At 31.5% G+C, this 19906-nt stretch overlaps 2 protein-coding genes across 2 annotated transcripts in view; one reads left to right on the top strand and one right to left on the bottom strand.

The window, feature by feature from the left end:
- LOC133700059 (AUGMIN subunit 5-like) overlaps positions 1-6804 on the bottom strand; it is a 9480-nt gene extending 2676 nt beyond the window's left edge. Inside the window, exons 1-8 of the mRNA XM_062123622.1 lie at positions 5923-6804; positions 4323-4865; positions 3401-3542; positions 2813-2989; positions 1971-2183; positions 1194-1379; positions 926-1085; positions 4-35 (exon numbers count right to left, since the gene is read on the bottom strand). Of these exons, the coding sequence (XP_061979606.1) occupies positions 4-35; positions 926-1085; positions 1194-1379; positions 1971-2183; positions 2813-2989; positions 3401-3542; positions 4323-4865; positions 5923-6437 (1968 nt within the window). The 5' untranslated portion in view covers positions 6438-6804. The remainder of the gene's footprint in view (positions 1-3; positions 36-925; positions 1086-1193; positions 1380-1970; positions 2184-2812; positions 2990-3400; positions 3543-4322; positions 4866-5922) is intronic.
- Positions 6805-13567: 6763 nt separating this feature from the next.
- LOC133698573 (E3 ubiquitin-protein ligase At3g02290-like) lies at positions 13568-18478 on the top strand. The gene is made up of 5 exons (XM_062121549.1): positions 13568-13717; positions 14403-14747; positions 15537-15963; positions 16884-16993; positions 18202-18478. The coding sequence occupies exons 2-5, from the start codon at positions 14628-14630 to the stop codon at positions 18226-18228; spliced, it is 684 nt and encodes a 227-aa protein (XP_061977533.1). The 5' UTR covers positions 13568-13717; positions 14403-14627; the 3' UTR covers positions 18229-18478.
- The last annotated feature ends 1428 nt before the right edge of the window (positions 18479-19906 follow it).

Here is a 19906-nt window from a genome sequence, read left to right as displayed (position 1 = left end):
CACTGAAGCTAAACCAGCATCCGAACCCTCCAAACCTATTTGTCATTTGCAACTCACTTAGAACATAAGAAAATAAAAGGAAGCACATACTTTGGATGTCAAGTCAGTGAATGCATTTCCAATTTACTTCTATTTTACATAGTTAAAACCACGTTATAGTCAACAAAATTAAAGGCATAAGAATAACATGTAAAGCAACCTTTAGCAGGCTCAGTATTCAGAAATGCACATAGAACAGACCACATTGCAACCAATGGGAAGAAGTCATCAACTCAAATATTCAATTCCGCTAAATATATTGCTGCTGCTCAAACTAAATACCAGGAATCCACATAAACATTCAATTCATCACTAAACAGTGATCAGGGAACAATGCTTCTTAATTAAAAAACATATGCTCGGGCGACAGTTAACTGTTATGCATGCCAACTGGTAATACTAATCTTTTCCTTCAACAATTATCATGCTTCATTAGTATGACAAAAATCTTAACTTGAATGTAGTCAACCAAGCTTTGATGAAGATAATGAATCCTCTGCAAGAAATATCCTCTGAATTTTATTTTATTTTTTTCCTTGAAAATCGATATAAGGCTATTAGAAAAGGCACAATTATATCATTTTATGAACATGTTCAGCTCTTAACCCAAATGTTCTTTATTTTTTTGTCAAAGCTTCTTGGAGATTATTGGTCTTCCACTTCAGTAAGAGATCAGCCTATGCAAATCTTCCAGCTTGCCAGATGCAACTAGATCTAAAAACCTTTTGCACAACAGGAGTCCTTTAAGTGGAACCCTGACAAATGAATATGCCCAAAGTCCCAACCTCAGATATCACACGTGACGCCCAGCCCAAACAGCTATCCAAAATCCAAAAAGATAGCCCAGGACAAGCTTCTAACCTTCTATAGAAAAGTAAGAACTTACCAGCAGGATACTGAAGGGCAGCAGACACACGGCATATGGATGGGATTGCTGATGGATCCCTAGCACCAGCTCTTGCTGTCAATAAAGCAGCATTCTTCTCTGCAGCAGCAGCAACTTCAGGTCCTGTAGATCCATTAGAACCCATGGACTCCAACAGTGCCTGATAGAATTTAATTAAAAAATAAATTTCTTTTAGCATGAATATACAACTAAAAATCCTGCAATATTTGATACCAGAAAACCAACATGCTGTTTCAATTTCACAAACCTGTGAAGTTGAAGGAAGCATGTAAAGACTATTATCAGGACATCGCGAGAAGGCATTAACTTCTTTATCAATAAGATCTTTGGCACTGTTTGCAATGTCCACAACAATTGTACATGCTGGGATGATAGTAATTGATGCATACTCCCTTGCAATCAATGGCTGTCGTTTCCAGAATGCTGCCGCATCCTAGGAGGCAGATAAAAATTTTACAAGTGTTATAATTTCACACATATTTCTTAAGAGTTTAACAAGTCTGCGAAAGCAATGGTTAAAACAAATGGAAAGGAAGGAATCCAAAAATTAACAACAAAATGTAATATATCCCCATTGCTGGCATCCATTTCTTTTGAGTCATTTATTACTTTAGGCTGAAACAGTTAAATCATCAGCAAAGTTTAATTTTAGCATACAAAAGACAAGTTAAGCTATGCTACTCTCGATTTGAACAGACAACCAAAACATTTCAACAAAATGTGATGCATCCCCATTGCACACACCCATTTCTTGTGAAACATAGAAAACTTATTGCCTGGGACGTTAAAATCACCAGGTTGAATTATAGCATAGAAAAGGACAAATTGAGCCATGCTACAAAAGCATGCAGACAAACGCACACAAAACTCAAGGTAGTGATCTCCATCAGGAAACATTTGACCTACAAGTCTTCATAATTAATTCTAACACGTGAATTAACAATATCCAGTCATATGATTAAATTAATTAAATGTCAGATAAACTAATGCTTTGAGTTCTTCAAAAATCTTCAAAATCAAATACCTCCGTGTTAAACTTCAGTAGAGTGGTATATATAGCTTCAAGTTCAGATCTGCGTGCATCAAACTCTTCAATCTTCTTCCACTTCTTTCTCAAAGAATCTTCAGCCTCTTTCCTCTCTGCACACAATTTATTTAAGCATTGTATTTCAGACATCAATGTATTCAAGCTTGTCCTCAGTCCAGCAGCTTCTCTCTCCTTGGCCCAAACCTCCAACTGCACAGAAAATATTGGACATTAGTTAAAAAGGAATTTCAAAATGTATCTTTAGCATAATGAACGGATTAAATGAGTATTGGATAAGTAAAAATGTATGGCATACTTGCATTATGATGTCTCGGATGTAAATTTATTGTACGCTTAATTTAAGGTACAATAGCATTAACCATTGTTTTTGAAGCTTCTGTGAGGTCAGTGCCTTGATATCACGCTGAAGAACTATATAAATGAACTTCAAAGTGATGCTGCCTAGAGTAAGTGCAAGCAGTATAGATTATTTGTGTGTTGAGCATGAGTATTATTATGTTGCGCCCTTCAAGAAAATAAGTTCATGTGCACGAATGACACATCATCACTAGTTAGGAGCAAGATGGTTGACATGAAAAATTTCAGAGCACAGAAGAACAAATGGTTCTAGATATGTTACAGCAGAAAACCAACACTTTTGCATGCCAAGTATATCTAACAATCTCAATCAGTAGGAACTTCAATGAAATACTCAAATTTCCATAACCAAAAACTGAAAAACAGGCTAGTATCAAAAGCAATGGGTAAAGCCACCATTTCATCGTAGCATTGTTCAAGACCTTCACGACTATTAACCACAAATCAATGGGAGCAATTACCTCGAATTGCCTCAGACTGCTCATGTTCTGTGTTGTGCCTCCACTAACAATTGAGTTGGAAGAAACTTCATCACCAGTTCCATGCAATCGTTTTAAAAGCTTCTGACACAAGTCCCTGGCTTCTGCAGCTTTATTGAGTGCATCTTCAGTGGCCAAAAATTGCTGAACATGGGCTTTCTGAAAACAACCATGCAAAACAATGTCAAATGAACAGCTCCAGACACGAGAGTGCAGATATAAAAGCAATAGCATAAAATAACAAAAACAAAATCAAATGCAAAAGCACCCACTACATATCCTTCCACAATAGGAGGGTATCAGTTTGGCACCCAAAGCCCTTAACCACATTGGCATAATAACTTAAAAGTACAGGAATTAGGAGGCATTAAATTAAAAGAATGAATTTATATATATATATATATAAAAGATTTTATTAATAAAAATATCTTAACCTGTAATACATGCATACATACATGCATACATACATATATGTATGTATGTATGCATGTATGTATGTATGTATTGCTTTATATGAAAACTGAAAGGTAAATTTCAAATACAAAAGCTACCATCTATAAAGAAGAAAACCTGTCTTTCAAGAAGCTGATTTTGTGATCCTCTATAAGTCATGTCTGTTGCCATCGTCCCATAGCCATAAAGCTGGTGGTGTAATGATGAGTTTGTGTCAGTAGAAGAAACATCCATTACTCTGTTGTCCTCGTATTTGTATCTGATCAAGCGATTTAGAATTATTGATCAAGTAAAAGGAACATTCAAGTCAACAACGCAACTGTCAATTTATGTTATTGACATGTACAGTAATAGACAACAACAGAATCCATATTAGTGTGGAAGAATCGCGAGACAATTTGCATATTCTTTAATGTACTTACCATGTACTTTGGAAAGACAATAACAAAAATTGACTATATCAGTTACAGTAAGTGTAACAAAAGTTAACAGTCTTTTTGCATGTAAATACAACATGAATGCATGATGCATGATGGTCCTCGTCAATTTGAAGAAAATAACAAGAATATCATTTCATCAATGCCTTGCCAGAACAATTTCTAAACAGACTACTTACATGACTGCCTTAGTCAATTCACAATATACGAGTAACACATACCTACATGACTAAGAAAGTACAACATTTGTTATGGGGGACCGGATCAAGCACATGATTTATCACAACAAAACAACTGCTTTTAGGTACTATTGCACATAGTGTGATGGCCACAACAAAAAACTTATCTTGCAATTCATTGTCACTTGTCTCCATCATATGCATTAGAAGCCTAAGCCCCAATTCAGTTAATGAGAAATTATGCAGCTATCCACATTTATCAAATACAGGAATGATCAAATGAATTAAGGCAACAAAGAAATTATTACATTCTACAAGTAACAAGAAATTTTGGTGTGAGCAGGGTAAATGGCCACTCCAACAATCTGACAAAAATTGTACTTGCATGAGCCAACATGAAATGGCAAGAAAATATGAACGTACCTTAAGAGTTCTGCATCAGCTCTAACATCAGTTTTTTCAATTTCTCTAGAAACCAAAGTTTTCAGTCGTGAAGTGTATGCAGTAATTGCCCGGAGTAAGAGAGGAGGATTCTTCAGGCAATTCACAATAACAGTTCTAACATCATCAGGTATTTCCCCATCAAAATCAACGGCCAACTTGGCTGCTTCTGATTGAGGATTCAAATGAATGCCACTTCCTTCATAAGCAGGGAAAGAGTTGCGTATTCTCTCAACCATATAAACTGCAAGAGATTCACATGCCTTCCGGATATTTCTTTCACAAGTTGTTTCAATTAGAATGACATCATCAGCAGATTTAGTGCCCTTAACGGTTGAATAAACAGCTTCCTTCTCACTGTTTGCACTGAAACTGCTAACTTCTTCAATAGAACTGTCAATGCTTGACCTTTGAGCATCCCTCGCTTGATCAACATGTAGATGAAGACGTTTATGATACTCTGCAAATATTTTTGCTGCCTCATCACATTGCTGGTCATAAGCCTCCAGCATGACCTGTTTGTGCCTGCAGCCCATAGGACACATCACAAGGGTTGGGATGGATTACATCCTCATCAAAAGGATTCCTCTTTAAAATTGTTACTCAACAAAACAAAATAAATCACTGTCACTCCCTAGTTGCCCTTTCCCGTGATAAAGTGCCTGCTAAGAGGATTGGGGGTTTACGATTCAGACACCAATAGATTTCCAATGTATATAATCATGTCAGAGTCTGCATCCCTCAATAGCTTCCCAGATAATTGAAGTTCAATATCAAGTTTCACAAATGCACATGAAACTATTATAATCAGAAAGGAAAGGCCTTTATGCAAAGCGGCAATGTTGACTTGTACTTTCTACCAAGAACTGCTATATAATTGATATGGCCATGTAATATGTATCCAAGCAAAGCAAATTTGTCCATAAGAATTTATAGAATTAAGTGATAGAAATCTCTTACTTTCAAAGGAACAACATGGTCCATAGCAGTGCGACAAGAAACTTCAACGATATATGTGTAAGAAACAATAGGAACAACAATGAGCGGATGCCAACCATCAATCTAGGTACACAAGTTTAGGAATGATCAATAGCAACAGAATCCAACTAATCCTAGTTGATATTGTCACTCCATCTATTCTTGAACATGCCCTCGTGAACTTTTTACTTCTAGAACTGAACATAGATTTTTGCAAAACAAATTTTACATTTCCTATGCATCCAGAAATGGGAACTTTCAACTTAATTCCCACCAATATTAACAAACAAAATTCTTGCGTTCCTCTCCAAACCAAGAAAAAAACCCATCCCGGCCAAACCCCACATTCCTCTAATTTCCTTGGTTTTTAACAATAAAGCATACAATATAATTTAAATTAATCAATAAACCTAGAGAACCAATTTAAGATCTATCCCAGCATGAACGAACAAATATCCTGAGAGAAACTAACTGTCCATTCTTATCAAAAACCATCAAATCAAAGATCAGATTCCATATCAATTAAGCACACCATGAATCACTTTAACTAATCAATAAACAAAAAAAAAAACATATGCATCAGAAACATGTTAAACAAGCGAACCTATTCTTAGCACGCTCATCAAGCATGCGCTTCCTCTCCGCCTCCTCCCTCGAAACCTCAATCATTCTAGCCCTCAAATCCTTCCTCTGCCTTCTAACAATACTCCTCAACCTCTCAACCTCCTTCGCCGCCATTTCCCTCTCTTGCGATGCCACCTCCCTACTCTCCGGCATGCTCGAACCACCCCCACTCTCCCCGCCCACCTTCTCCTTCCTCCTCCCTCCTTTACTTCTCCCCTCATCTTTCCCAGCATTTACCAAACCACCACCACTACCATGTACCAATATGTTCTTCCTTGTATTCTCCACCGTTTTCTCTGATTTCACTCTCTTTACCAAAAACCCCCAAATGGGTATCATATTTCCACGACAAATTTTCCTCATCGCATCAATTGAAGGCAATTGAGATTTGCTTGTGGTTGCATTGTACGGTCCTAATGGCCTATACCCCATCTCCTTTTGCAACCATTCTAGTATGGCCTCTGGTTGCGCCACTGCGCTCGATGACCCCTGCATTGAACACTAGATATCGATTGCTTCTTCAACAACGAGTTTTTTGAAACACTACTAAAATAGCAGCATTCTTAATTTAAAAGTTTACAAAACCCTAAATTCTTCGAATAAATGGGTTCTCTAAAGAAACGCTAGATTTGCAGAGAAATACAAGTAGATCAGCAAAACGCCGGTTGTCTTCGGCCGGCAATTCAGTGCCCGTTTGGCACAGTTAAACTGTTTTTCATTCAAATTTGAATTTTTTTTAAAATTAATTTTAGTATTTTGATATAATAATAAAAATAATAAAAAAAATTATTTTAATATATTTTTTAAGAAAATAATAATTTTTATCACATTTCTAAACGCAGAGATGCGGACAGAGAGATTTTTTTTTTGTTCTGAGGAAGTAACTGTTTGGAGTTAATTGTATTATTGATGTAATTAAATTATCATTTTTACGAGTGCTATGTGGTCACTTACTTGACCAGTCACATCATGCTAATACTTTTATGTTATTTTTTAACATAATAAAAAAAATCTTTGGATATAATATTTTTTTAATTAATTAATAGAAAATTGATGTTTATATTTATTAAAATAAATATAAAAATATATGAGTGGATAAATTAAAAAAGATTTATCAATGCTAACAAAATATTAAAGAGAATCTAATTTTTCCTGTAAGACATTATACATGCACATGCATATTTTATTTCAGCTATCTTTTTTATTTTATATATTTTATCTTATAGATTAATTTTAATTGCTAACAACACACAATTTTCTCTTTTTTTAATTATATAAAATATAAGAAAAAAGTGTTATGAAATTAAAAGAAATAATTAAAATATTAATTAAAAGTATCCTTTTTTAAAAGAGTTTTGCTCCATTCCCTTTTTCAACAAACAATATGTCGTTCGTTGCAATAAACTATTTTTTAATAATTTAGAATTTAATTGATAAATTATTAGGTCATAACAATAATATTTTTATTTAATTAATTGTATATTATTTACTTAGATATGTTTATGTCACCTGTTTTACATCGCAGGCCGTGACAAAATGGCTGCTCATGCGGCCATAGCATTTTTAAAAGAGCAAGAGAAATTTGGGACCGGGTTAATAATTGGAATAGGTTTAGTAAGTTTAATTGATTTAATAATATATATATATATATATATATATATATATATATATAAAGCCAAAGGCAATAAAAAAAATGACAATGCTAATAAAAAAAAATATTTGTTAATATTATAAAAAAGTACCCTCTAAATATTTTTAAAAGATCTCAATAATCTTATTTAATAACAAAGTAAAAATTAAATAAGATCATGATAACCTCACAAAGAAAAAAATCAAAAATAATTGCTAACAAATCAAATATTGAAGGATAAATTAAAAAAAAATCAATTTAAAAAAAATTCAATTCTAGTCAGTAAGCCAATCACGCAATCCGATTTCAAAAGCAGAATAACAACATACAAAAGAAAATAAATATAATAATAGAAGTCAACTCTCAAATAAACAAAATAATGAAAAACAAAACTAAAAAAAATATATAAAAAATAAGTTAACCTAGGTTAACTCAACTAAACCACGATTTAGTATATAAATCAAAATAACTCTATAAAACAAAAGGTAGCAAAAAGTTAATGGCATGATAACCTAATGTCGAAGAATAAATTGAAAAACAATTAATCAATTTAAATGAAAAATAAATAAATAAATAATTAAAGTCAAACCGGACTAATTTTCAAAACTCGTGATTCGGGTCATAAAATCAGGTTACCCCATAAAAGATAAATTGAAAAAAATCAAAAAGCAGAATTATTAATCATCAAAAATTAAAAAATAAAATAATTATCAACCATTGAACAAATCTAATATAAAAATTAAACAAAATAAAATTAAAAAAAATCAATTTCAAAATACAACCTTTGAAGGGAATAAATTAACTTAAAGGGTGCAGCTCAATTAAACAAATTATAAATTTACTCTTTAAATATTATTAGTTTGAATGCTATAAATTTTAGAGCCCCTACAAACTCACTCGTCATTAACTTTAACATCTTAGAAAATTAATTAAGATGTATGAAACTGGTTGGCTGAACAATCACAATAAAAAAAAAAAAAAAAGTGCGAGTGTAGGCATGCACAAGACAAAGACAAACTGTCCCGGTGATTTCACCAAAAACATAAGTGCAGCGTCAAATCAGACCTGTACAAGGAGTTTTAACAAAAATAAATAAATAAGAAGAAGAAGAAGGGCAGTGGAAACTATGCTCGTAATATCGTGAACATCCTAGCTCAAGCAACTGGAAATTAATAAATTAAGAAAGATGCTGCGCCTTTCCATGCAGAACTAAACCAATAAGTTAGAATTTGGAATCCGTTCTCAACACTCAAAATTAATCTTAATCTGATTGATTCATTTGTCATAATCAAATCAAATCAAATCAAATTGGGTGTCATGTCTTCCATCATCGTATATCAATGTTTTTATTTACCTTAATATTTAAGATTATAATTATAATTATTTTAAAAAAAACATTATTTAAAATAATATATTTTTTATTTTAAAAAATTATTTTTTATACCAACAATTTTTTATATCAACACATCAAAACGATTTAAAATCATAAAAAAAATTCAAATTTTACCTAATCTTATTTAAAACACAATACCAAATTAAATGTGTATGTTTGGTAGTATGGTAATAATTGCTTTTCAAATAACTTTTTATACTGAAATACATGTCAATAATATTTTTTTTATTTTTAAAAAATTATTTTTGACATTAACATATAAAAACAATTAAAATATATAAATTATATTAAATTTTAATAAAAAGAATACGATTTGCATCATAATAATTTAACAAATTTTAGTCGAGTGTGAAATCAAAGCAAGTATCCTAATCCATGATAACCTAACAATGGCCAAATTTTATTTTATTTTTTTATGTTCATGAAGCTTTCACATTGAAATGGGCGACCCCTTTTCAAGCACAAGGATTATAAAAAAAAAAACTAAAAAAATTCCAGCATGGATGCGAACCTCCATCTCTCTTGATTTCGACCCCCAAAAATCTCAAAGTTTTTTCTGGAGATTAATCGACAACCTCTAAAGGGAAGTCGCCACGTGGACTAATATGGCTCATGGTCAGCAAGAGGAAGGTTTCAAGCGTGTGGTTTGATGGATTATTCAACCAAAAGAGTTTGATTGACCATTGACCATAACCAAGCCTACCAGCCATCGTAAACTGCACTGGAAAACAACCCTCTTTACCCCCTTCTATGGATTTTGAATTTTAAAATTCTGGCCCCCCCCTCCCCAATATGAAATTTAAATCCCCGGGAAAAAGGTCAAACTAATTGCTTGAAAGGAAATACATTCGACTTACCTTTTTCTTTTCTGTCGTGGTTTAATTATATTTTTAAAATTTTTAAAAATATTAAATATTTTTAACATACTAATAATGTTAAAAATAAATATTTTAAAAATAAAAAAAAATATTGTTTTGATATATTTTTAAATAAAAAATATTTTTAAAAGCAATCTCAAAGAATATTCAACTTCATAACTTACAACTCATTTTATACCACGTTCTCAAAAAGACTCTTAATATATTGATGATGTTAAAAAAAAAATTATCATGCTCTCAAAGAGACCTTTAATACCTTGTTTAGCTTCATAACTTAAAGCTTCTTTTATATTGTAGTAGAGTTTGTTTTTTACTTGAAAATATATCAAAATAATATATTTATTTTAAATAATTAGTTTTGTTAAAAGTAATTTTTTTAATTAATGGGTGAATGATTTATTTAAAATTCAATTGAAAAATATCCAGTCCTTAACTTTTTGTACATAAAATAAACTAGAATTGGTTTCGTTCCCTTTTTTAATCTTTTGAATTCAAATTTTAGAATTAATACCTATATTTATGAGGATATATCTTTTAGATAATTTAAATAGAATTTCAATTTCAATTGACAAATGAACGCAACCAAAAAGAACTGCTAACACTTGGAAAAAAGAAAAGATCATAATTTCTCCAGAAAAAAGAAATTTTTTGCTGCCCAAGATAGCATGAGTTCTAACCCAACATATGGCAAAGAACAATACTGCCATCTATAGATGGAATTAAATATTTAATAATGGAAACTTTATAATGAAAAACTAAAAGATAAAAGAGATTTGATATTTAATAATTTTAATTATTTACTTGGTATTTCTTAAATATTTTTTTATATTAGATTGGAGAAACTCCTCCTATTTTGGATAACATAAAATTTTTATTTTTTTATTTAACTATGAAAGGAATCATGAATGAGCTTATGATAAATAACTTATAAAAAAAAATAAAAGATAAAATAAAGTACAGAAATAAAAAAGCATAACAATAAATGACACAAAATTGTATACTCAAGTAACTAGATGATTCGTCATGCAACAGGTTAAAATATATTTTTTTTTAATATAAACAAATATTTAGATATTGTTAGTATGTATTTTAGCATAAAAATATTATAACAAAAGCTAAAAAAAGCTCAGTTTTTACCATGGACTATAAGTATTTTCAATGTAAATTAGAGGAGTGTTTATTGGGAAGGAGTTGATTAGTTCTCGTGATAACTTCTGAGCGGTTTACTTTTTGTTATTTTTCATGGTGTGCATAGTGTGCTATGGTTTGCTGAGTTGTTTGTTGTTAATGAGTATTTGGTGGCCTGTCATTCTCCTGATTTGCTGGTGGTTAGATATAGATCTTACCTATGATATAACTGGTTATGTGGTAGTTCTTAGGAGAGTGCTGGTCTGGTGTGTTGGATGAGATTTTAGTTGATTTTAATGAGAAGATAGTGGTTTCTTTGTTGTTTCTCTTTGTTTTGGGCAGGTATAAATGCTATCATTGCGTTGAGTTGGTGAAAATACTTTACGATTGCGTTAAGTTGAGTTGTTTATTCTAATTATTTCTTTTGAATTTTGTTGGATTCAGGGGATTATGGGTGGATGGATTTTGCGTCTGAAATTGATTAGAGCAATAATGCTTTTTATTTATTTGTTTATTTTAAACACGCTAATCTTAAATATATAGGGACACCAAACCCAAATAACTTCGATCTAGGAAGGGCGCCAAATCCAAGTAACGTGGATCTGGCCGAAGCACATGACAAACCCGCTCGTCTTGATTTGTCAAACCCGTGCTTGGGTTTGTCATCACACATGATTGTCAGACCCAAGCAAACATATTTTCATCATTGTAAGTAAATCATCACATAAATCTAGTTTAATGTTTTAAATCTAAAAATTAAAATCATATTTTTCAATCGAAATAGTTCATATTTTATGTTTATAAATTTGTTATTCATTCAATAGAAATTCTATTATTAATATGATTGTTATTAGTGTTATTAGTAAGATTATGATTATTATTATTTAAATAAACTTGAGTAAGACATGTTTGCAAGATCCAAGTAATGTGGGTTAAAAAATTATTTATAAACGAAGTATAAATAATTTATAAACAACAAATCATTACAAAAATCTAATTTAACGTTTTATATCTAAAAATTAAAGCCATATTTTCCTATTGAAATATTTCATTTTTTATATTTATAAATTTGTTATTCTTTCAATAGAAATTTGATTTTATGGTTGCTACCAATATAGTTTTTGTTCAAAAGTATTTTTTTAAAAAATATATTAAAATAATTTGAAAATATAAAAAAATAATTTAAAGCAAACATATCAAAATAAAAAAATTATTTTTTTTCAAAAATATTTTTGAAATATAGTAATCATGTTTTTCTTATAAATCTACAATTAATAAAAATCTTGGGTTTGTCATTGCTGCTAGACCCATGTCTTTTGGGTCTGATTAGGTCGCCAGACCGAAGAAAGTTGAGTGTGTCTTGGTCACCAGACCCAAAGCTCTTGGGTGTGGGTTAACCACCAGACCTAAGTCTCTTTTAAAAATATTTTTAAAAATATAAAATATATATTTTTATTTTTTTAAAAAATTGTTATTGATCTACTATGGAGCGTGGATCAATACACTAGTTTAAACTATATGATGATTGGTATGATGTGAATTGGACGACTTGACATACCCAAAGACAACATATAAAAATATAATTTAATTAAAAAAATCAAGATGATATTAAAAAAAATTGAAACGGCAATATATTAGATGAATTGTGATAAACTTTGGTTAATTCATTAAATTCGCTACCTAAATTATGAGACTATGATAATGTTATAGAAAAAAATAAAAAAAATATTAAACTAATTTTTAATCAATCCAATATTAAATAATTAAATTAAAAATAAAATTCAATTAAAAAATAAGTCAGATCAACTCGAATGAACTTTTCAAACTTTGATCATAAGACTAAAATAACCTCGTAAAAAGCAAATAAAAACAGATTATGAGGCTCAATTCTCAATCAACTCAATGTTAAAGAAGAAAATATAAAAAACATCAATTAAATAAAAACACAAAAAACCATCTGAGTCAACTGACCAAACCCGTGACTTAGATTATGAGACTAAGATAATCTTATAGAACACAAATCAAAACAAGTTATAAAACCTAATTCCCAATCAACTCAATATTAAATAATAAAATTTTAAAAAAAATTCCATCTATAAAAAGAACAAAAAACTTAAGTTAATTAGCTTAACTCGCAACCTAAATCATAAAACAGTGATAATTTTATAGAAAATAAATCAAAATAAATTATGAAGTCCAATACCTAATAAATTGAGTATTAAAAAAATAAAATTAAAAAAAATTTAAATTACAAAAAAACCTCAAAACTTTTGAGAATAAAAATTAAAATTTATTTGTATGATGAAATTTGCATAGGCCTTGAATTCGTTAATAATTAATTAATATATTATAAGAATCATATGTTAGATTTTTAATTTATTGTTTTGGAGTGGATTTATTCTAGCACCCTCCACCAAAGAAAGGACAGATAGGAGGCATTTAAAATTTTAGTAAATATTATTTTTTAAAGTATTTTTTATTTAAAAATATATTAAAATAATTTTTTTTATTTTTTAAAATTTAATTTTAATATTATCATACCAAAACAATTTAAAAATTATAAAACAATTTAATTTAAAACAAACTTGTTTTTTTTTTTAACAAATTGAAAATCAATTACGAACATCTTCAGACACTGCTTTAATTCCGCGCTTTCGTAGCTTTTCTCGCCGAAGCATTAACTAAAACAGATAACCCAATTATCCTCTCCTGTTTCTTCTCCTCGACTTGTCTCAGCTCTTACAAGGTACTTTCTTTTTTCAATCTCTCTTAAATTCTTTTTCTTCGAAACCTCAAATTTGGCATGAACACATGAAAATCTCAACTGGGTATCTTTCATTTTAATGATCCATGTATGTTTTTTGTTTTCACTGAGTTTTTTGATGGGTTTTGGACATGCTTGATAAAGTTTGGTTTTTTTTTTTTTTTTTTTTTTTTGGGGGGGGGGGGTTGTTCATAAAGGATTTTTTTTTGCTTGGGGTTTGCTTATGGGATGATTGTGGAAGTCTCCCTCCTTTTCTCAATTTCAGTTTTTGATTGTTAAAAAATATTACTTTGTATTAAAAGAAAGAACCCTTTCTCTGATTTTGATAGGATCCCATAAATAGCAAGCAAGGATTGTTGTTTTCCTAGAAAAAAAGAAAGATTTTTTTACAGACGATCCTCAGTTTTTTTCTTCTGAAAGTTACCGATTTTAGTTAGTTTGGTAGTTAATTGAAGATTCTCTGTTCTGATCATGCTGTCACAACTTTATTGATCAATCAAATGAAGTCCTTTTTTTTAATGTCTATGGGCTATGTGCTTGTGAATGCTGAAATTTTTGAAGAAATTTACTTGCTTATTTAGCTCTAGTGATATCATTTTAGCGAATCTTTCTGATTTTATCTTTATTAGTGACATGATTTTTTTAACATGATTCTCCTGATTTACAGGTCAAGAAGTATTTAGGCCCACCAATTGTTTAACAAGAACAAAAAACAAACAAACAAAGAAAAAAAAGGCAATTGGCATTTGGTGACTAAGAGAGGGAGGATACTGGTTCGTGGAGGCAATTTAACTTCTGCGAGCTTAGAGTCCTCTCTCATTCTCTATTTATTGTGCACGAGAATACTTCTTGATGCTTATGAGATTTGCTAGAGAGTGAGATAAGTAACACCATGGGTTCTGTTTGTTGCTGTTTGCATGCTGATGATTTTGAGGATTATATGAATCCTGAGAGTTCTGTATATAGAAACTGCATGTGCCTTGGTTGCTTTGTTCAGAATTTCCTACATGTGGTATGCTTCCCCCCTTGCCTTACCTCCTTTTTCTGTTACTCTTGAAATTTAAGTTTGTCTTTCACTTTCATAGCAATAGGACTAGAAGTTATATGCAGCTTCTAATATATTACTATTTTTTCATGGCATCTAATATATTATTAGGTTTGTTATTTAACCTGTGAGTTATAACCTGTCAGGAATATTAGCTGCTAATGCTACATAAGACATTTTCATTATTTCCATTTCTTTCTTGCCTTATGAAGATCAGGAATAAGAAAAAGTATCAGGGAAAGATTGATGCCTAAAGATGAAAGGCATCTGCGTTGTTTTACTCTTGGATGTTGGTTCTTACAAGTTGACAATTTATTGATTGTTAAAAGGAGGAAATATATTAGAGCTCTAAAGGATGAGCTAGATACCCAACAAGTTACCAATGTTTGTTTTTATATGTAACATTGTTGCTACCACTTTTAAGCTGACGATTCTATATTTCTATCGGTTTCTTCCACCAAGGTAATCAAACGGGTGGTAAAAGTTGTTGGAAAAAATTAAAGCATATTAGTTGGTGTGCTGCTTAATGTGGAGAATCATCCAGATTCTTAGTTTTAGCTAAGGTGTATTTTTGAGTGCAATGCATTTATTTGATTTTATTTGAATGAGCAGCTCATTTGTATGGAAAAAGTACTGGTTCAGAATTTCCAAGTTGATTTGAATGGAATTAGAGTTGTAATTCAATATTAGTTAATATTCCTTCTGATGGAGTTCTAACTATTTAATTTTTTCTTTCTTTCCCTCCAATATTTGTAGTATACCTCAATATTTCAAAGAGGGCAATTGCATTCTGTCCCTTCATCCATTCAAGGGGCAGCATCTCTGACTTCTTCTTCATCTCTTGACAACTCTCTTGCTGACATGTACCGATCTCCTCCACGGCCCTTGCCCTATGATGCTGACCCCAGATGGATCCGCTTGCAGCGTGATGGTCTGATTTCAAGACGTGATAAGGGTTCAAGTCATTCACATGAGGAATCAGAACCCTTAAGAAGTGATAGTGATGTTGATTCTGAATCCTTCAGCACAGGAGACAAATGGAATGTGTCTGCTTGTGAAGATGGAGGCAAGGAACAGCGTTCTAGATCCTCACTAAAGCTCTCATCTGCAAAAGCAACAGTTGGAAATGGATATGTTTATTCATCCTCAGAAGAAGAGGATGTCTGTCCAACATGTCTTGATGGTAAAATTCTTGATTTAGCTTTAACAGGTGTTGTGTCCGTTAAGATATTCTATGGTAACTGTGTTTCTGCTGATATTGTTAGTCCAACATGTCTTGAACACAATTTTATTTTTCACTTTCCTTGCTAGCTTGTTGTTTAAGAATCTCTTACATCTCCTGGCATGAGCCAAGCCACCTTGGACTCTTTTACTTGTTTGTCTTTTGATATCTCTATGTTAGGTGGGAATAGCACCCATCATTCAAATAGTGATATTTCAATGAACTTTCACTTTATAGGCATATTGAGAAGCCCCAACACTTATGTAAAAAAAACAAGAAAGATTATTCTACTTTTAGTTATAAAAGACATTGATCTAGTCTTTCTGGTTGGAATGCTAAGCTAGCTACTGGCACAATCATTTGATTTTATCAAAACTATAGGGGGGGATGGTATGAATATGAACAGAACAGAAGAGGATGGAAGCTTTGAGTTTGTCAGATTTGTTTCACCATATTGCAGTTGTTCTTCCACTCCATGTTTTCCTTCCATGTTCATTGGTTCCAACCTTAGAAACAAAACTCTGATAATTTGAAGTTGGGAATTTGTTAAAACTACTGGAAGATGTTATGAACTTGAAAAAAGTGGAAGCTATGAGCATGTCACGGTTATTTTTCAACAGGCCATGGATTTCCTTCTAATCCTACCCTCTCAAATAATTGGATCCAAAGCCCAATTCCATTAATTAAGAAGCTGTTTCTATGAAGAGTGCAACCATAGCCATCACAATGGCAAAAAAGTGAAATCTTGGAGTCTAGACCAGTTTTCTAATGGGTAGTGACCCTCCTTGTTGTCAATGTTTTAAAGATGCTTAAAATTTGCTCTTATGGACTTGGTGTGTTGACAATTAAGTTCTCATTTTTTTACCCTCTTACCTATGCAGAATATACTCAAGAGAACCCAAAGATAATGACAAAATGCTCTCACCATTTCCACCTTGGTTGCATTTATGAGTGGATGGAAAGAAGTGATAGCTGCCCAGTCTGTGGCATGGTAACTTGTTTTGCTTTATTTTGTTTAAACTTGCTCATTCAATTTGCAATTTTCATTCTGGAATTATATTAATCAGTACCTTTGCTACCTGAGGAGCACAATGAGTTTAATGTTCAACAGATTTTTATTTTTCTTTTCTGTGCTGCCAAAAACTTTTCAAGACTTTTCCTGCTCCTGTGCATTTGATTAAATTCTTCTTTTGGTTTAATGTAGGGATGCTCATTTCTTGCATGAGTAAATCTAGTTTCATTTGTTGTTGTGGATAGCAATGACATGTCTTGTTAGCTATATATTAAATGATGAATTGGGTGCTTTTGAATGCTGTAGGAGCTGGCTCTATTGCATGATTTTCTTTTGTCTCTGATGACTCCAATTTTATATTACTTAATTGCACTCCATTTTGCACTCAATTTAGAGGGTCAGATATTGCCTTACCTCGCCTTCTGGGTGTTAAAAACTTTTTTATGCAGTTGAGATTTGAGAGGTTTACAGAAAACCTACTTTTTTGTCCCCTGTTAGCTCATTAAGTATTGAAAAAGACTTTCGGCTATTCTGGCCTTTTGCTCAAGTGTCATAGGCAGCAACATGTGGGAAGAAATTGTGAGGTGACGGGTTAGCCAGCATTTTGTTGCTTAACAGCCAAAAAAGTAATAAATAAAATTGATACTTAGGATGTGATGTATTCTAGCGCACACCTTAGTAAACTGAAGAGGCTTACAAATTGCTTACCTGGTGCATATGAAAGGTAGCTGTGCCTCAAGTTAGTTTGCCAGCTACGGGCCATTGAGAAACCACAATTGCAGAAAATTCATTTCGCACATGATTTTACTTTCAGTGATCCCATATCAAATCTGCTGATGCCATACAAGTCTTGATAGTTTGGATGAAATGTCCATCTTGGTTACTTCTTGTATTTGTTTATACTTGGAATCCACAGGTTTCTGGATGGTAAAAGCTGGTTTACATTGATTTTATCTCAAGATTAGTCGGAAACAGCAATATAATTTGCACTCTCGTATGTTCCATTTTGAAAGCATTCTTCTGACACATTCAGCATAACTACTTGCTTGCTACTTCAACATTCAAATATGAAAATCATTGTTTTCTGCTGTTATTAACATGAAAAAAGTAGAATGAAGTTTGATATCATGTTTTTCCTGAATCTTTTCTATGTTGACTTAACCAAGTCTTTTGGTTTGATCCTCTAGGTGATGGTATTCGATGAAACGACTTGATCTTGCTTCAAAGGTTAGTGTCGTGGATGAAACAAGCTACAGCGCGAGAAGAAGGTAAAAGAAGACTGTATAGAGTTCTTTGTGAATACTGCGTTTGCTGTCTATATTGTAAATGAACGATTGGTCTACATGACAATTGTTACAAAGTACATTCTCTTCCAAAAGCCCGTTAATTTTTTTTCTCCCCATCCATATGAATGAAAAATCTGCTGACAGTTTCATAATAATTTAAAAACATGAATTGATGTTTGCTGTGTTTCTATGTTGATGAGGTGGTGTTTTTTGAGGATAGAATTTGGCAGAAGACATCTTTTCGCCGAGCTCATATACGTAGTGGTTAGTTAGAGGATTAGAATAATGGAGTGTTTTAACATGCATGATCAGCATTGTCCGTGTACCAGTTTCTTCTTTCGTTCGCTTACGTGCTATGGCCTACCTATTATTCCCAATTCTGAGTTTTGTTTGTTAATCTTGTGATGGAATTCTTAGCTCTTCTCCTGTCCTAGAATCAGGAACGAAGAGTCTTAGTAAAATTGAAGGCATGACTAAATTCAGATCAGTGTGTGCAGTTCCAAGATTATGCAATTTACCAATGATTACCAGTGATCTTATAAAATTCGATTCAAACAAATTTCAAGCAATTTCTTAAAGATTTCTGCATGCCTGTAATAAGTAGCAGCACCTTCCTCTCTCGAAGGATACAATTTTCACATTTTAGGTTGTAACCATTAAAAACAAGAAAAGGAAAGGACAAGAAAAGAGATGTCTAAAGAGCCCAATCCCAACATGCATGTGATCTGTCGGTTCAAGAGGCTGCAGCAAGTTTTTTCTTCTTCTTCTTTGTGGTTAAAATGGTTATTCTATACAACGTTTTATGATTTTCTTGATGATAAATAATATATTTGGATATAAATATATAAATTAAAAATACAAATATTGAACTTAAATAGTTCGAAGATCAAGGATTCTTTTGTATGATACTAAAAAAAAAAAAAAAAAACTAGAAAGGGGATTAGTAAAACATTGTGACCACTTTGGATTTGCGTAGTTATTTCAATTTTTTTTGTCATTTTTTTTGCTAGTTGAATCCTTGCATGTTTTATTAATTTAGAATTGAGATTCATGTATTTTTTTTCTAGGTTTTCATGATTTAAAAAATTATCTTAAGTTGGTTCTTGATTTTAAGAATAAATCAATTTGATTATTTACAATGAGTTATAAATGATGGGACATAAATTGAAAGTTAGGTGAAGTGGTAGTTTTTTTTTTTTAAAGAATGATATTTTTTTTTTTGGTTTTTAGTTTTTTTTTTCTTTTTAGTTTGGCCATTGAACTTTTTCCCTCCATATTCATCCTTTTAGTGGTAGGTGATTCGGCTTCGTGATTTAGTTCATATTTCTTTCTTTCTAGTTATCATAGTCTTAAAAAGATCTCGATATTGGTTCTTAATTTTGCAAAAAAAAAAAATTAATTTTATTGTTTGAGAAAAATAAAAAAAATGAGAGGACCAAAATTAACAGTTTGGTGAAATAGAAACCCTTTAAAAACAAATTGTGTTAGCGCTTTTAAACTTAAGATTCTGTTCAAAATCATTTTTTATCTTTTTAATTTGAGAATAATACGATTTGGTTTAAGATTTTATTTTATTCACATTTAAATTCTCAAGTTTAAGTTAAAA

The sequence above is a fragment of the Populus nigra genome, chromosome 7, assembly GCF_951802175.1.
Source record: "Populus nigra chromosome 7, ddPopNigr1.1, whole genome shotgun sequence".
NCBI lineage: Eukaryota > Viridiplantae > Streptophyta > Magnoliopsida > Malpighiales > Salicaceae > Populus > Populus nigra.
The sequence above is the reverse complement of the archived record's forward strand: the minus strand, read 5'-3'. Positions and strand labels throughout refer to the sequence as shown.